Source organism: Panthera leo, chromosome F3, assembly GCF_018350215.1.
Source record: "Panthera leo isolate Ple1 chromosome F3, P.leo_Ple1_pat1.1, whole genome shotgun sequence".
Classification (NCBI taxonomy): Eukaryota; Metazoa; Chordata; class Mammalia; order Carnivora; family Felidae; genus Panthera; species Panthera leo.
The window spans coordinates 31,108,719-31,126,613 of NC_056696.1; the positions used below are offsets into that span (position 1 = coordinate 31,108,719).

At 50.5% G+C, this 17,895-nt stretch overlaps 1 protein-coding gene, 1 long non-coding RNA gene and 1 pseudogene across 2 annotated transcripts; all 3 read right to left on the reverse strand.

Moving 5' to 3' along the window:
* Positions 1–437: 437 nt before the first annotated feature.
* Positions 438–1,552, reverse strand: LOC122212266 (annotated as a pseudogene).
* Positions 1,553–13,513: 11,961 nt separating this feature from the next.
* On the reverse strand, positions 13,514–15,268 carry LOC122212156. Its single transcript, XR_006199039.1, has 3 exons — positions 14,966–15,268; positions 14,057–14,420; positions 13,514–13,770 (listed from the first exon to the last, which is right to left on the reverse strand). It is a non-coding gene; the product is annotated as an uncharacterized LOC122212156 (long non-coding RNA).
* A 101-nt stretch (positions 15,269–15,369) lies between these two features.
* FAM71A (family with sequence similarity 71 member A) lies at positions 15,370–17,592 on the reverse strand. The gene has a single exon (XM_042926226.1). It carries the CDS (start codon positions 17,201–17,203, stop codon positions 15,416–15,418), a length of 1,788 nt encoding a protein of 595 aa, XP_042782160.1. The 5' UTR covers positions 17,204–17,592; the 3' UTR covers positions 15,370–15,415.
* Between the last annotated feature and the right edge of the window lie 303 nt (positions 17,593–17,895).

Sequence of the window (17,895 nt, forward strand, 5' to 3'; positions counted from 1 at the left end):
AGTGACCTCTTTGCTGGAGGCTTCAGGGTAGGATTTATCCTTACACTTAGTAAAGGAGGTCATCGCGTAAAGAATATCAAACGTCTTTTCCTGCATCCACTACAATTTAGACTTTTCAAATACTTCAACCCTTCCCCTCGGTGCACACTCAACATGGGCAAAGAAACTCAACAACAGTCATTATTGCAATTATCTAAAAAGAAACATTCTCTTATCAGTTAAACTCTCAACTCGAATATTCAAATCCAATCACTATGCAATTTTAATCAACTGTTGCTGTTGTTCTTGTTGGGTACAGTATACTTTATTGATGGTACATGATAAGGTACGGCTCCCCAGCTCCCCCTCCTTCTTCAGGGGAGTCTGGGATGGAAACTGTATAGAGGTTAGGAGATTCTCATTGTGTTTGGGGATGAACTGGGGCAAGGACTCCCCAGCAGCTGAGCACCTTTCTCATCTATTGCTTTTACTGGGGCTGGTGGTCCAGGGGGCTCTTACTCCTTAGAGGCCATGTAGACCATCAGGGCCACCACTCAGTTGCTAGAGCCAAATTCACCATCATACCAAGAAACAAGCTTGAAAAAGTGGTCATTGAGGGGAATGCCAGCCCCAGTATCAGAGGTGGAAGAGTCAGTGCCACCGTTAAAGTCGCAGGAGACAACCTGGTCCTCGGTGTGCCCCAGGATGCCCTTGAGGGGGTCCTCTGATGCCTGTGTCACCACCTTCTAGATGTGACTGTATTTGGCAGCTTTCTCCAGGTGGCAGGTCAGATCCACAACATTGGGGTTGGGGACACTGAAAGCCATTCCATGATCTTCCCATTCAACCAACTCAGGGATGACCTTGCCTACAGCATTGGCAGCACCAGTAGAAGCAGAGATGATGTTCTGGGCAGTCCCTCAGCCATCACACGGTTTCCCAGAAGGGCCATCTGTGGTCTTTTGGGTAGCAGTGATGGCATGGACTGTGGTCATGAGTCCCTCCACAATGCCAAAGTTGTCATGGATGACCTTGGCCAGATGGGCCAAGCAATTGGTGGTGCAGGAGGCGTTGCTGAAAATCTTGAGTGAGTTGTCATACCTCTCTGGTTCACACCCATCACAAACATGGGGGCATCAGCAGAAGGGGCAGAGATGATGACCCTCTTGGCCTCACCCTTCAAGCGAGCCCCAGCCTTCTTCGTGGAGGTAAAGACCCCAGTGGATTACACAACATCTTCAGCACCAGCGTCACCCCATTTGATGTTGGTGGGATTTCATTCTTGGAAGAAGTGTATGGGCTTTCTATTGATGACAAGTTTCCTGTTCTCAGCCTTGACTGTGCTATTGAAATTGCAGCGGCTGGAATCGTACTGGAACATGAAGACCATGTAACTGAGGTCTATTAAGAAGTCACTGATGGTGACAATATCCACTTTGCCAGAGTTAAAAGCAGCCCTTGTGACCAGGTGCCCAATATGGCTAAATCCATTTACTCTGACCTTCACCATCGTGTCTTGGGAACATGGCTGGCACTGCACCAGAAGATGCAGCTGTCTGTCGAACAGAGAGGAGCAGAGAGCCCAATTTTAATCCTCTTTAAAACAACTTCTTCCCTCAGATTATCAGGTCCATTAAATATAAGCCTCCTGAGGGACCATCACAAAGTCTCTTATCAGGAGCTCTGGGGGAGGTGCTCAGATCACCAGGCCTGAGGAAGCTCTGGACCCTGGGCACAGACAAGGAGGATTCAGAGAAGGGGGAGATGGAGAGCCCTCCCTCCTGCCATCTGGAGTCCTCTGTGACTCAGTCTCCTTCAGCTGAAACTCCCCCATTGCCCACAAACCTCACGCTCAGCCAATTTGTCTGTGAGTACAGGCTTGCAAGAAACGAGCACTAAATCAAAGCAGTTTTCCTGAATCAGGAAAATGATGAGCACATTCCAAACCTTTACAGGCTTTTCTTTCTTCGTTTCTGGAGACTTTAAAAAATAGATCTGGAGATGACTCTTTGCAGCTGAATTCCACAGGCATGATATCCTCTTTCCACAGTAGAGATGTAAGGAAAACAGCTGACTGGAAAGGCCTTTCCTTGATGTCATTAATTGTCCTCCAGGTCCTATGTTAGGACCTCAACTACTAAGTGGCAGGCACCAGTGTTTGGGCAGGGTCAGCCCTGGGCAACAGCACAGAAGACCCTTCCATTCTCTTCTCCCCTCATTTCCTTGGTGTACCCACTCAACTTGCCCTCTGTTCTTTCCCACTGCAAGGTACAGTGGAGTGTATCTCCAGTTTGGCTCATCTTCAGCTGCACCTGGGGTGTGTGGAAACACAGATTGCTGAGCCCTGCCCCTGGAGAGTGATTCAGGAATCTGTATTTTAGGACCACGAATGTGTATTTTTAACTATTCCCTTGGTGATTCCGAAGATCAGCCCAGTTTAAGAAACACTGGCGTAGTGCTATGAGCAAGGACTTCGGAATCAAAGACAAAGTTGAGCTCAAACTTAACTTCTGCCACTGTGGCCAGGGACCATTACAAAGCTTCTCTGAGTCTCAATTTACCCATCTGTAAAATACGAAACTTGAGTAAAGTAATGTATTTTAAATTTTTTCAGATTGAAAATCGTTGTTCTTCTTCTTCCCAAATATAAAATCAGATTCTCCCCAAACAACTCATTAAGCCAGGGGAGAATCAACAATAAGAATCATGTTGATAAAAAGAAAAGGACCATACCTGCCTGCCAACCTACCCTCCATCTCCACCCTATCCCATCTGGGAGAGCACAGGGCAGAGGTCATGACTTCAAGCCTCTCAAGCAGCTAGTGGAGGCCTGATGCTGGGGCCCTAAGTGAGTTGGGGCAATCCTGGGTGGATGAAGCCCTGGTGGGCTGAGCAGGCAGCAGGATTCTGAGGTCTGTCAGTGCTTGTTGGTGGGACACAGGTTGTCACATACTCCAGGTGTCCCAGGAGTGTTGGGCCATGTGAATGCTGGTGGCTAGCACAGCTGTGCCAGGAATGACTGGTCATAGGCAGGTACCTGCTATTCCCTGGTTCACTGCTGCAGGCATCATGCCCGTGTTATATAGGAGGTACTCATGATTTTTAAGATCCTGGAACTATAATGGGCATATATTAAGGGCTCAATAAATATCGGTTCCCACCAAGTCCTGCATTACAAGGAGATATAGTTGACTAATAAGACTAATAAGATCTCTCTCTAGAGAGATCATCATTTTAAGGGAGAGAGACAGAGTGTGTTAAGACCGAGGACAAATCCTTGAATGTAGAGAATGTAGAGAGGGAAATGTCAGATGTGGGTAGCAGGGGAGGTCTTCTAGCCCCCACAAATTATACTTGCAGGATTTCCTATCTCAATAGAAAATTTAAAAACCTTTTACTCCTTCATTGCCAATAATCCTTCTCGTCAATAATCCTTTGTCTCCTTCTCTTTTAAGAATCAGATTGTGCCGATTCTATCATGCCCAAACTACTGGTCAGTCTTAACTTATATTTAATAGACTAACTGCCTGTGGAGGAAAGGTTGACTGATTACATATGTTTCTTCTTGCCGTGATCAGAGTGTTGTGCTTGTATGATGTGGACTCAACTCTCTTTGACTTGTCATAGGGATGATGGGATGCAGTGGTGAGTGGCAAATCATGATGGCTTTTGCATGCTTTGATGATGGCCATGGCTGTACTGTACTTAATGTCCTCCAAATTCATAGCCCCCACACCCATGGAATGGAGCCTCAGGTGAAGGTGGGGAAGACCCTTCTTGGCATGAACGATAAAAGGGTTTCTCCTTGCTCAGCAGGTAGTATGCAGTCAATCAATATTTGTTGATTGCTTCCTTCATTTTGTTCTAAATCTTTAAATTTCTTCTAAAATCTTTAGGATTCTAGATTTTGGTTGTAGGAGAAGCATGGATGGGGAAGAAGTGAACTGTGAGATTAGATAATATTTTATAGTTCAACCTTTATATTTCTGCTGTATTGTGTAGCAAGAAGGCTTAACGAGAAAGAATGGTCTTTGGAGTCTGGCGGACTTGGTTTCGGATCTTGCCTTCACCAGGTAGTTAGTCCCGATAGGCTAAAATCTCAGTAGCTTCAAACAGTGAAGATTTACTCATCCAAGTCGGAGTCCAGTGCAGGTGGCAGAGGGCAGGGTGAAGGGTGCTCTGCTCCACTGAGTCGTTCAGGGACCAAGCTCCTCCCATCTTAATCATGTGGCTTTGTGGTGCCTGGGCCATCCAGATAGTGACAGGAAAGGGGATGAAGGACCATCTGCCAGATTTTTATGGGCCAGGCCTGGAAGTGGCAAAAAATCATCTCTGTCCCCATTTCATTGGCCAGAACTCAGTCACTTGGCCAGTCTTTAACAGCAAGAGGGCTGGGAAATGTAGGTGAACATGTGCTTAGAAAGAAAAGGAGACGATGGATATTATTCTGCCACAGGTGTGTGATCTTGGGTAAATGACTTCAATTCTCTTAGCCTTAATCTCCTCACCTGTACAATGGGAATGTTCTGTATCTAGTGGGGCTGTTATAAGACTTGAAGGGTATGATATACATAGCATGCTTGATATACAAGTATGCCCTTCTCTTTTAAGTGTACAAATCAGCACTTTTCTCTTCCTCTGGGTAACCCCAAACACTAACTGGTTGGCAGTTGGGCCTCAGTAAGCTTTCTACCTAGTTAAGAGAACATGGATGAATACTCACTGCTCCTTTTCACCTGGGGGTGAAGGGCTTAGTCTGAATGATTTCCTCGCCAGGAATTGGTGAGTGGTCACTAAATCTTGGGGAAGTTGTCTTCAGGTCTTTTCATGGTGTGTGTTAAGGGTTTGCTGGAGTATTACCTTAATATCTAGGAGCTATTTATTTGGAGGAAAATAACCAGAAAAAAAGGTACTTCCATAGTAGCATCAGACATTTATGTTAATATAGGTAAAAACATTCTGATGAGAATGAGTAGACTGTTGGAAGTATTTTGGAAAATTCTTTCCTTCTTTTGAAATCTTTAAGAAAAGGGCAGTGTCTGCCTTTTGAAGTTATTCAGAACATCTCAGTTTAGGGTCAGAAGAATGGACTGTTGCTTCTGGGGCCACTTCCTCTCCCCTGTTCTTTCTCAGAGTGGTCCTTTTCTCTCTCCTCCTGGAAATGAGGTGCCTAAGCCTTTGTGCCTGGGTTGACCTATCCAAGAGATATCCTCTGAGGTCTTCTTTATATGAATATCCAGACTCCTAACCCTCCAGGTCAGGTTCCAGAACATTCTGTTCAGTTCACCAGTCAGATCCAACGAGGAACAAGCAGAAGAAGGTCAATGTAGGAGATGTAAGGGGAGAAGATAATAGTGGGAGGTTGTCATGGGAAGCGGGATATAAACAAAATGCCTGTTTCCAAAGATGCCTTAATGTCCTGTGTTCTCTGCTCTCCAAGACGTACACTGTAGGGTGGTTGCGGCAGGGCGAGGAGCTGAACGCCAAGCTCAGCTCCAAGAGAGGAGAAAGGGGGAAGGTTTGGTGGCCAGATGCTTTTCCTTCCTCTGACTTTTGCTGGGTCACTTAGAAACGACTAGGAAACCCAGACTGTGTTCCTTTCTCTGAATGCCTTCCAGCTATGTCCCTCCCCAACCCCTAACTGGAGGCCACACTATTTTTACATTTCTCTTGGGAAGTAGATTCCAAAATTTCTGTAAGTCTTCCCGTCAGCGGAGCCTCTGATTTCCAGTAAATTCAGGGTCGCCTAGTTTTCTATATTCATTTGCATTCGTTTGCATAAAATTAGCATGCTTCTGAGTCCCGGACTCTGAGTCAAAGCAACTCAGAGAATTAATGCAAATGGGCTCCAGCTTTTGTGCCCCACAGAGGTGGCAGAGAGAGGCAGCCTCGGCCTCAGAGAGAGCAAGAGTGGTGGCCCTGACTTGTAGGCAAGAGGTTTTGTCATCCACTTGACCTGTAGATCCTCACTCTGGGTCCACTGAGAACTCTCAGGGGGCCTCTGTTTTCCAGACCCTGAACCTTCACCCTCAATGTGGTAGAGCCTAGCAGAGGGGATTTGAGTCATGAAGCAAGCTTTGGGGGTTAGTTTTGGTGGGACAGGAGTGGGTGAGGAGGGATCCTCAGATCCGAGTAAAAATCAGAAGGAAGCAGTGAAGTCAGAGGCGGGATGGAAGGAGGGATGACAGAGAGCCTCACTGGACATGGAGACAGACCAGGGAGGGGAGCCTTGGGGTAGGAAAAGGAAAGAGGGGAGAGGGAGCAGGAATGGGTGGGGAAGCTCTGTGTGGCTAGTTAGATTGGAGAGTGATCATCTGTTATCTAGGAAGTTAGTGGTCACAGTTAGTGGGGGAGTGGCGGGGCAGATTTTCTGGAGCCCATTCCTTTCCTTTCTCTTAGACAAGGGTTTCTTGCTGGGCCTGGAAAGTCATCCCTTGGGTCTGTCCAGGGATGGTCTGAGGTGTCACAGCCTGAAAGTGCCTATGACAGATTTTTTAGCGGTCCCAGGTAAGACAGATGTCGGCAGTGTGGAACTAGAAGGAACAAGCCACTCTGCCCACATATGCACCTCATTCCTCCAGTGGCCAAGACACCCTGGGCCTGAGTGAGAGGCAAGGAGTGGAGGGAGATGGAGGGGCCCCCAGGGCCAGGGGGAGAGGGTGGTGCCTGATATGGAGCCCAGTATTCTAAGCCATGGAGTTTGTTGACTGCCTGCTGGCTAAAGGCTGGCCATTCACCAGGGTGCAGGGGCAGATACCTTCTAAGGCCACGTACTTCACAGAGTCAGCCCACCCTGGGGCCTGGGGGGTGAGCCCCAGTGTGAGACGTCTTGGGATTTAATCCTGGCTCCACCACCGGAGGCCTTGGGTAAGTTATTTGAACTTGTCTGTGCCTCAATTCCTTCATCTGTAAAATGGGAATAATAATGCCGACTTCATAGAGCTGTGGGAAAAGAACTAAACACAACAGCCCCTGTAGAGTTTTTAGAACAGCGGCTGCCAGAGAGGAAGCACTCAATAGATACTACTGTCATTATACGTGGCAGCCCCATAAGATGCAAGGAACAGACTGCAGAACTTGGAAGGAGACACGGGGTGGGCTCCCCGTTTCTTGGCTTCGTGCCCAGTGTGGCAGCTGCTCATACACTTTCAGCTCAAGTGGATACAGCCACAGCAGCAGGCCGTGTGGACGAGGGCCAGGCGCCGGCTCTGGCCAACCACAGGCTGGGAAATGACACGGGTAGTGATGTGGTTTCCTTTTTTTCCTCTCTTTCCAGGAGGGGAGTATGAAGGGAAAAGAAATTGCTCTTTCGTTTGGCAGGCACAAGAGCTGGAAGGAGGGACCCTACCAGGAAGAAAGGCAGGGAACCCTGCACGACTTATCTGGACCACTCCCAGCAAAGGGATTCTGGGGAGGGTCTTTGGGCATGGCCTCTGTGGGCAAGGAAGGACTAAGCGTCATTAGTGATATCTCTCCCTGTCCTGGGCCTCCTGTCAGTCAGAGCTGCAGAAGGCTGCTGGAAGGGAGGGAAGGAAGGGGCGTAGGGAAGGATAGAAGGCCACACTGCGCCTGGATGCAGGAGTGACCGGTGGATCCTTTCCTGTCAACAGAGTCCTCAACATATGCCATTTCTCCCCTCTGTCTCTCACACACAGACACCTCCAGGACTCCCTCTTGGCCCAAGGTGACTTCCCTGACAGCATGCCTCAGTCTCAGTCTCAGCTTATCACCGATTTACACAGCTGCTATCTTGTGGCCTAAAGCACTGAGCTGGTAGATCACAAAAAGTTCGGAGAGGCTTCTTAGCAGGCTGTTCTCCACGTCCTTACTACTGAGATCCCAATGTGCCACCCCCCACCCCCATTTTCTCCAGCCCTTGCTTTTCCCTTCAAGTTCAGCCCCTGATGCTGTGCGATGTCTGGTGGCCCAGCCTGGGATTCACCCTCTGGGCCCTCCCCTCCTCCCGAGTGGAGTTATCAGACGAAACAGGTTGTAACGTAACAGAGTCTCTGTCTCTCAGCCTGGACATAGAGTTGTGACTCCTGGCCCTATGTCACTCCAGATTTATCCTTAGCCTGACTTCTGTCGTCATCAGCTTAAGTTAAATTCACCATCCCTGTTGTATATGCACAAAAGTCCAAAACCAGTTGCTAGTTGATACTCAAGTTTAGAGGATTCTTGGATTTCAGCAACAGAAAGGAGTAATTGTGTCTGGGTGCAGTCAGTTGGTTGGAGGGGGACCGGTTGAGCTAATCCCGCTTTGCTCTATCCACAAGACCCCCACCCATCTCTGAAGGCCCGGACCCGGGCCAGGACTGGGACAGGCCTCTCTGGGAACAGAGGCCTGCCAGACTGGTTTCTGTCCTTGACCAAGAAGCCAAAAAGAGATTGTAATGTTGAGGCAATGAATGTGAAACAGAAACAAATGGTTCTAGTTCCAGGAAGTCAGAAATGGAAGGAAAAGTGATTGGTATTCTTTGGGACCCAGTGTGGGCTAGGTTTTGGGCTGTGCTCACCAGAACTCTGCCACTTACTTGAAGTAGGACCTTGGGAAAGCCCCTGTCCTCTCTAGGCCTCAACTTCCTCATATGTAAACTACATCTGGGGTTAGTCAAGACCTTTCCGGGCCTGACATGCGATGTATGGTTCCAGGTGTCCCAGTATTCTATCACCAGAGGGTCAAAGAGCTTGGGGATATGTAGGGAGGGATGGGGAGAAGAGGACTAAGAAATGCCCAGTGGGATTCCTTGTGAGTTTGGTTCATTGAAAGGGGGAAGAAAAGAGGGGAGTAAGAAAGTAAAGTGAAAAGAGGTAAGAACATAAGAGAGGGAGTTAAGGAGAGGGAAAGTATGAAAGATGGAGGTGGCTGCAATGACCTCAGGGCTCCTTAGGTACATCCTGGCCAGGGGGCTTTGTTAGCATGGGGGGGGGGGTGGCAAATTGTATTTTCCAAAGAAGGCCACAGCAATATTGCCACCCCCCATGCCCTTTCACAATGTGATCTTGCCATTTCCCTCTGAAGAGGTGGACTGTAATTGCTCTCCCTTTAAATCTGGGTTGCTCTTATGACTTGCTTGTAACCAGCAGAATGCGGTAGCAGTTATGCCGGGTGACTTCTGAGGCTCAGCCAGAAGCAGCTTCCCCTTGGTGATCTTGGGATATTTGCTCTGAGGGAAGCCAGTCTGACTACCTGTGACCATCATGCCAGAAGGCCCCATGGAAGCATGCCTCTTGATAATCCCACCTTATGGCCATTTTCTTCAAGGCACCAGACACAGGGATAGAGCTCTCCTTGACTCTCCGGACCAGACTACTGAACCACCTCACTCGATACCATGAGCAGCAGAAGCCAGTGCTCCCAGGTAAGCCTTGTCCAAATTCCTGGTGTAGAAGAATGTATGAGATACCATTTTTGGGGGTCACAAAGTTTTTGGGGGTAGTTTGTTATAAAGCAAAAGGTCGCTGGAACGGGATGGTAGGAGAGGCGTATAAAAACATAAGCTTCCTTGAAATGAGAAACCCTTGAAAATGTATGAACAACACTTAAGATCTCAGAGATGTATGAGATTTCAAAACTAACTTGAAAGCCAACCTCTAACTTTCCCTATTCAGGATATTATAACACAATTACCATTTTCCATGGTCGCCATATATGTTTTTGAAAAGTATGTTTTTAGGGGCGCCAGGGTGGCTCAGTCAGTTAACCATCCGACTCTTGGTTTCAACTCAGGCCATGACCTCATGGTTCATGAGTTTGAGCCCTGCTTCAGGCTCTGCACTGTTAGTGGGATTCCCTCTCTCTCCCTCTCTCTCTGCCCCTCTCCCCCGCGTGTGCGCACGCACGTGCTCTCTCTCTCAAAAATAAATAAACTTATTTTTAAAAAGTGCATTTTTTGTGAGAAAGGGAGAAAAGGCACTTTACCCCACCAGAATGGTTTTCAAAGGAAAGAGATGAGCAACATCAAATGTTGGCAAGGATGTGACAACCAGAAGGCTCACGCGTTCCTGGCAGGCGTGTGTAATGGCACAGTCACTTTGGGATATCATCTAAAACTGAACATATGCATATATTCAATTCCATTTCGAAGTATACGCCTGACAGAATTTTATGTATATTTTTACCCAAAGGTCTGCATATAAATGTTCATAGCAGCACGATTCCTAATAGTCAAAAATTGGAAACAACCCAAACACCCTCCAGCAGCTGAATGAATAAATAAATGGGAGAATATTTTTGCAATGAAATACTGTATGGCAATGAGAATGAATGAATTGTTGCCAGAAAAAAAATCCTGGGCAAATCTCACGAATAGGAGGCTGAGGGAAAGAAACCAGAGTCAAAGAATATATACAGTGTGATTCCGTTGGCATAAAGTTGAAAAACAAAGCAAAATGAATCTATGGTGTTAGAAGTCAGGATAATGTTTACCTTTGGCGGTAGTGACTGAAAGAGAACATGAGGGGGGCTTCTAGAGTTGTGGTGAGGTTCTTTTTTTTTTAATGTTTGTTTATTTTTGAAAGAGAGAGAGCACACACGCGAGCAAGCGGGGGAGGGGCAGACACACACACACACACACACACACACACACACACACACACACACACACAGAATCTGAAGCAGGCTCCAGGCTCTGAGCTGTCAGCAACGAGCCCACTGTGGGGCTCGAACCCATGAACCACAGGATCATGCCCTGAGCTAAAGTCGGACGCTCAACCAACTGAGCCACCCAGGAGCCCCTGTGTTGATGTTCTGATTCATCACTGGTGCTAGTTATGTGGGGGTTTTGGGTACATATGTTATACTTCAAACTAAAATGTTAAAAACAGGAGGAAAGACATACTCTCAAAGCAAAGGATAAGTCTTTCAAAAATGAATTTGGCTTCATAAAGCGTTTTTTTTTTTATGAAAAACTTTCCAAAACCAGTGTAAATTGCATTATGGCAAGGTGCTGGGCCTGTGGCGATGTCCGTGGGAGAAGAAAACCAGGGTGACGTGGCCAGCAGCGACTGGAACTGTGGGGAACAGGCCAGCCCACCAAGGAAGGTGCTTCTCAGTGGCTCTTTGCTGCCAACCGCACTGTGTGCACGTGACGTGCATATCGAGGAGGGTCTTTCCCAGCCTTTTGCAGGCCATGGCACATGTAGAAAATGGCAACACTGGAAGGGCATTCCGGGGTATCAGATGGGGCTATTGGCAGTCAAAACCAACTGGTAGGTCGTCCAGGTGCCCCAAAGATGATGGGTATCAGCACCCCAGCACACCTGTGAGAAGACACCCACTTAGAGAGTGTGGGAAGACATGCACCTCTATAACACATTTTCGGGTCTTGTGCTCTTCTCCAGGAAAATCCAGCTCTATATCCCCCTCACCTCTGCATTACAGGTTCCATCTGCAGTAGTGAAGATCAGGGGGTTCAGGGGTTTATGCAGCATTCTGGCCTCGTCTCCCCTTCCAGCCTCATTTCCCACCACGCTCTCACTCCCCCACCCCACACTTCACCCCTCCCCATCCCCTAAGCACATTACATCCTGGGCACACTGCACTTGTCTGTCATCTAGAAACATCTCCCAAGATCCCAAAATGCCCAAGTCTTTTTTTTTTTTCTCCATCATCTCTCTGCTCAGACCTTCCCTTCTCTGTGATGCCTCTTTCTATACACTGCCCAAGGCCACTGCCACACTTTGGCTTGTGGTACTGGCGTGTGTGTGTGTGTGTGTGTGTGTGTGTGTGTGTACATGAACATCTTCATGGGCCCTGATTTCCTATCTTGCCCACAGTAGGTGTTCAACAGTTGTTTCTCGAATGACTTCTAGGTTGCAGAGGGACCCTGACCATAACTCCACCCTACCTCTATTCGTTTTTTTTTTTTTTTTAAATTTTTTAACGTTTATTTATTTTCAAGAGACAGAGACAGAGTACAAGTCGGGGAGGGGCAGAGAGAGAGGGAGACACAGAATCTGAAGCAGGCTCCAGGCTCTGAGCTGTCAGCACATAGCCCGACGCGGGGCTCAAACCCACAGACTGCGAGATCATGACCTGAGCCGAAGTCGGACACTTAACCGACTGAGCCACCCAGGCACCCCAGACCCTACCTCTTTTCTTGATGGTCACTCTGTCCCCTTGAGTCAGAACCCCCAACCTCCCAGGGCACCTGTCTTGTGGTCACTCCACATTCTGCCAGAGGCTTGGAGCCCTGCAGCCTGGATGAGGTGCATCCTCTTGACTCAGACCCCTCCCTCCCAGCTCACACCTCTGGGATTGGTGTTATGCTAACTGTGGTGTGACAAAGGGAAGGCGTGACTGCCACTCAGCCTCAGTCCTGGCTCTTCTCTTTCAAGCAGCAGTCTGCATTACCAGGATGTGGCCACAAGGGGCTCTGCCGGGCGACTCTTGGGCACAGTGAGGAGGGTTCTGTGGGAATACCTCCTGTGCCCATGGGCAAGGAACAGTTCAGGCAGTGTCTCCTCTCCTCTCCAGTTCCCTTTGGCTGCCTTGTCCTGATGTTTTACCCCTTAGCCACCTAGAAGCTGTTTTATATCTTAACACGTTCCTCCTTGCTTTCCACAGAGTGAGGGACTTCCACTTTTGTCATTTCCGCCTCCTTTAGCTGAGCCTACACCATGATCTCCCGGTCTTTCAGGATGTGGGGTGGAAATTGTCCTGTCCCATCATTTCACACCTCTGGACCCCACCTCCCTTCTGTTTCCCCCACTGCCACCCAGGATCAGGATTCCCCATCTCTGGGCAGGATTAATGGAATGGCTTCCTGGAGGATCCCCTGTCTCCAGACAGCCCCCTGTCCATCAGCTGTCCACTCTGGAGCCAGAGAGAACTTACTCCCGTCAGACGCTGGCCTTCAATGGCTCCCCAAATCCTGGACATTCACGCAGCACCCCAGGTGCCCGAAGATCCAGCTGCCTGATTCTCCAGCCTCATGTCCCTCTTCTCCCCTTGTGCTCCAACCAGCAATACTGAAATCCTGTAGTTGCTCAACACATCGTAATATTTCAAGGCTTCGTACTTTGCACGCATCCTTTTCTGTGACCTGCACCTCCTCCAGCTTTGCCCTTACTCCCCATGCCTCCTCCACCTGGCAGAGACCTAGTCATTCTTAAAACTGCCAGTTCCTCTGTGAACCCTTCCCTGACCCAAGACTCCTTCCCATGCCCCAGAACCCCTCCTCTGAATAGATCCTGTTCCCCGAACATGCATCTCTCATTGTATCTGTCACTGAGCATTGTGATGATGACCCAAGCCTGCCCTATTTTCTCCATTGTCCCTGTCCCTCCCTGTGGGATGTGGAGTTGGCACTCAGTAGGTGATACATGAAAGGAGTTGCATCATCCCCTCTCTGCACCATCACCTCCACCTTGAGCAAGTCTTTCAAATGCTCTGAACCCCCATTTGCCCATCTGCAAAGTGGAGACATGTGAGAAGCAGAAGGAGGCACGTACATTAAAGAACCTACGCGCCATTAAACGACTAAGTTCTATGCAGATGTCTTTATTGCAATTTCTTCTTCCAGACCAGTGTTTACCTGCACTTGCCTGGGTGGAATCACAGGATCAAAAGAATGTGATGTGGTCTTTTTGTAATTTCCCCACCTTGAATCCAGGGGAAAGCTGGTTAAGAGTAAACCATTAATTCTGTCCCCCTGCAGCTCCCAGTCTTCTCCGAGGCTCTGGGTTAATGATTCTAGGTTGTTTTCCTCACCGGCCATGTTCCATTCTTTAAGAATGACTTGACTCACTCCGATAATTCTCCAGCCTGGGGTTGTGAACCTTGTTTCGCTGGAGGAAACGGTGGGTGTGTGTAGGTCTCTGGCTGTCTTCCTTCCTCACCCGTGCCCCAGGCCCCGCCCCGTGGCCACCATTCCCTTAACCAACAGAAGAGACCCCTCCCCTCCCCCCCAAGGAGGGCTGCAAAAGTCAGAGCATCTGTGTTGCTTGGACCTAACAAATAACCTCCCTCACGTGAGGTTTAAGGATTTGTGTTCTGAACTCCAGAAGGAGAGGTTTGGCAAGGAGAAACCCTTTTAAACTTTTGAAAACCGAGCTCAGGATGGTTTCTCCATACCAACATTTAATTAGTGGCTGCCAGAGGAATGGGTCGTAAGGAGAGGCAGCCCCGGCAGGGACTGGTCCCCGGAATCCCAGGCAGGAGGTCATGCAGAGGCTGGGGACACAGCTCGAAGGTGGTCTGGACACTCTGGAGATAAGGCCAGCTGAGGACTGTGGGCTCACGGATATCCCCAAACCGGGTCACAGTCAGGAGTCTCCCCAGCTCTCATCCCTCCCTCCCCTTAATCCAGTCCATTTGTTGCAGAGTGTTTTGGAACATAGCGTCGAGAATGCTTTGCATACAGAAGTGGGGTCTGGGGTGGGCCGATGGATCACTGTTCTACAAAAGTTCCAAGTTTTCTGAGCCTCAGTGCTTCTATCTGTAAAATAGAGATATTATTCCTTTTTTAATAACCAAACGAGGATTAAATTGTCTCCTTAAACTGGATCTTGTAATATGGTCATAGCAGTACCTAAGAGTGAACACATAAGGGATAAGGCATTGGTTAGGGACATCCAAGGCAAGAACTTCATCACTGTTGCCATGGTGACTCTAGGACCATTCTGATTGCAGAGAGAGTAATGTGAAAAATACAGCTGTGTGCCCATGTACCCACCCCACCGCCTTGCTTAGGAGATCGATCAACACCACTGAAAGCCCTGTGTTCACCTCGTGATCCCGTCTTGGCTTCCCCCATGAATTTTGTATCTACGGTTTCAAACATGGTTTTGAACTGTTCTGTAAGTGGTATAGGCTATAGTCACAGAATAGGTTTTTCCCTCTGCCAATGCGTGGAGCCAGGGTGTAGCTGCCCTTCATTTTCACTGCTGTATGTCTATCTCTATACATATCCTACATATCCTACTCTCAATTGTGTTGATGGGAATTTGGGCTGTGGGCACAGTGTCTTGCTAACATTCTCACCGTCTTAGAACCAATTTCTCCCTTGGAATTGGAATAGACCCTGGAGACTGTTTGCAGCTCTACCCTGGTACCCTCCACTGACTGGCCTGAGGGTATGGGAGTCCTGTTCTTGCTGGGTCTATGGACCTGCAAGGGGGAAGGGCTGTTTATAGAGAAAGGATGGAAGAAAAGGAAGAGCTTTCCAGGCCATAGTTTGACTTTCAGCCGTGGCCCTCAGGAACAAGCCAGATGGTCCTTGAGGCAAGATGAAGCACTCCTTTGGCTCTGAGCAGCAGTGTGAGGTGGGGGCTGCCCTTGACCCCACCCCAGGGTCTCAGACCGGACCCCTCCTGACCTCACAGTAGTGTGAGGTCACTACTGGGCTGCAGGACCTAGAAATTCAGACAGAATGCAGCATGCCGTTCTCAGATTATATGGTTCTTTATTTAAACTGCTGTGAGGAAAGCCCTACTAAGGGGCTTCGAAGGTCACTGTCTCCATAATGTCAGATGTCCCTCTCCCCGCGCTCTCCAGGCCCTGGCAGTTCTCCGAGGCCTCGATGGCCTCCAGCCCGCTCCTGTGCACCGCCTTAGGCAGCACGCCCACGTCTCTGCCGCGTAGGGAGCCCGTGGTCCTGGTAGTAAGGTTGGCTTTGACGTTCCTCAGGAACAACCCGATCCTGCCCAGCCTCTTGGTGGCTAACCCCGAGCTGGCGGTGGATAAGCTCCGCCCCGATTTGTGGGAGGCCCTGGGCTCCTTGGGGATGGGCGCGTGGCCGATACCTTTGTGGGGGGCTCGCCTCCCGCCCCCCGGGCTGCCGCGGGCCTTGTCCTTGTCCTCCCTCGCGGCTCTGTGGCCGGCTAAGGACCGCCCGGAGGGTTTCCGGTTGGTCTTGTCCCCCCCGGCCTTGTGGCGCGTGTCGGCTGCCCTGCGGCGACGGGAGCCCCGAAAGGTTCGCTCCTTGTCCCTGCGCTCCCTCCAGCCCTTGCGCGGCTGCCTTCCCGCCTGCTCACCCTCCGCGCCTCCGCTCTGCGCGTCGGAGAGGAGCGCTCTCTCCACGTTTCCCGCCACAGTCTTGCGGGCGCCCTCTGTCCCTGCGAAGGTCGGGGTCCTGCCGGCCCGCTGGGAGAGGCTGGTCGACGAGCCGGAAGTAAACCCGGGGATCTTCGCGGCACCTGCCAAGGCCACGTTCCTGCTCTCCGGGGAGAGGTTGGCGGTGCCCGCAATGGCTAGGTTGGTCCTGCTTCCTCCCGGCCCCGCGGTGGCTGCACCTGCTACGGCCGCGCCTAGCCGATCCGGGGCGGCTGACTTGGTCAAGGCCACGCTCAAAGCGCCTGCCGCGGTGTCCGCTGCGATCCCTGCTGCGAACCCCGCGGCCGTCCCTCCTGTCACCACCGCTGCCGCCCCCGCCGCCTCCCGCGCTGCCACGGCCGCCAGCTCTACGTGTGGCTCTGCCGCCGACTCCCTGTGGAGCTCTGCAGGTTTTGGGGTGGCGGCGGCTGCATCGGGTTTGTGGGAGGCCTGACGGGTCCCCTCCCCACCTGCAAAAGCTGCAGAGGTGGCCCCGGCCACCTCGGAGACCACGTGGAGGCTCCTGATGCTGACCTGGTCCTGATAGCCCTTTCCTTGGAAATCCGCCCCTGCTGGGCTCCTCTTCTCTTCCTCAAACACAGGCATGCAAAGCATGTCCTCCGCTGGAAGGGCGTACGTACTGCTGTTGCTGTCCACTGGTGGTCGCAGGAGGTACACGAGCTTTTCCCAGTAGGTGAAGAGGTCTTCCCGTGCGTCCAGAGCGGGGCACAGCTGCAGGTAGCACGAGCGGCCGGTGGCGAACTTGAGGCGCAGCTGTTGTTTCTCGCGGTCGTGAATGGAGATCCTCACGAACTTCAAGGGAAGGAGCCTGGTGAGCTCTAAGGTCTTGGTAGCCTTGTGGCCTTTTCCCTTGGTGGCCTGGCCACGCCCGCCATGCTCTTCACAGCCGGTGGCCGGTCGGGCCAGCAGCATGACGTCCGGTAGCGGGAGGATGGGGCTGGTGGACGCGATGCCCACGGTCACCATTCTGACCCGGTTGTGCACATCGATTACTTCTCCCCTTTTGGTGATCTGGATAAAGTCGCTCTCAAATATAGGCGCGTACTTGAAGATGTCGTACTCCCCCTTGTGCAGGTGTCGCTGTAGTTTCCCCATGGCCGTGTTGAACATGCCCACTGCGGAGCGGCTGTGGGCTGTGTGATAGGGGAGCAGAGACTCGGGGTTCATGACTCTCTCCTATCACAAGAGGCAGTGCGGGCAAGGCGGGTCCCTGGATCTTCTCTCCCTGGGCCTGGCTGGCAGAGGGTATATAGCCGAGCTCCTGTGTCACACAGGTGGCTCTATGGCCAGTGTCTCAACCCCACCCCACCCCACCCCACGGGGGCCACCCCCCTTTGCCTCAGAGCCTCCCAGAGACACGAGTGAGGGTGGGAGCTCAGAGGATTACAGAGGGGGTGCTGTAGGGTGCCTGGACCCCAGACTGAAATTCTGCAAGGGTGCGGAGATGTATGGTGGATTCCTCCACCTCACCTCCACCCCTGAAGTTTTATCTCCCTGAGAGGCCGGGAACTGCAGACCTGGTGACAGAACTAACTCAGCCTAACTAACCCCTGCGCAGCCATATTTATCCTCTGCTGCCCTTTGTGACCTGTCACTGTCACATACCCCTTTGTTCTCATCCCCCAGGCAGCCCCCTCAGGGCAGGGCCACCATCCTCCTCCCCAAACACCCCCACTGCCCCCACAGAGGACAGGCCCATCCTGCCAGGGACTCAGGTGGGCATCAAAATAAAAATTTCTTCAAATGGGAACATTTTGTGTGGGGATCTTTTTTTTTTTTTTTAATCCTCCCCCAGATGCAAAAGATTCAGCAACTGGACAAAATCCATAGGAATAGAAGGTGATGGGATACACTTGGAG

Coding starts and splice junctions, on each gene's coding strand:
- FAM71A (XM_042926226.1), bottom strand. CDS start 17,203: ATGAACCCCGAGTCTCTGCTCCCCTATCACACAGCCCACAGCCGCTCC.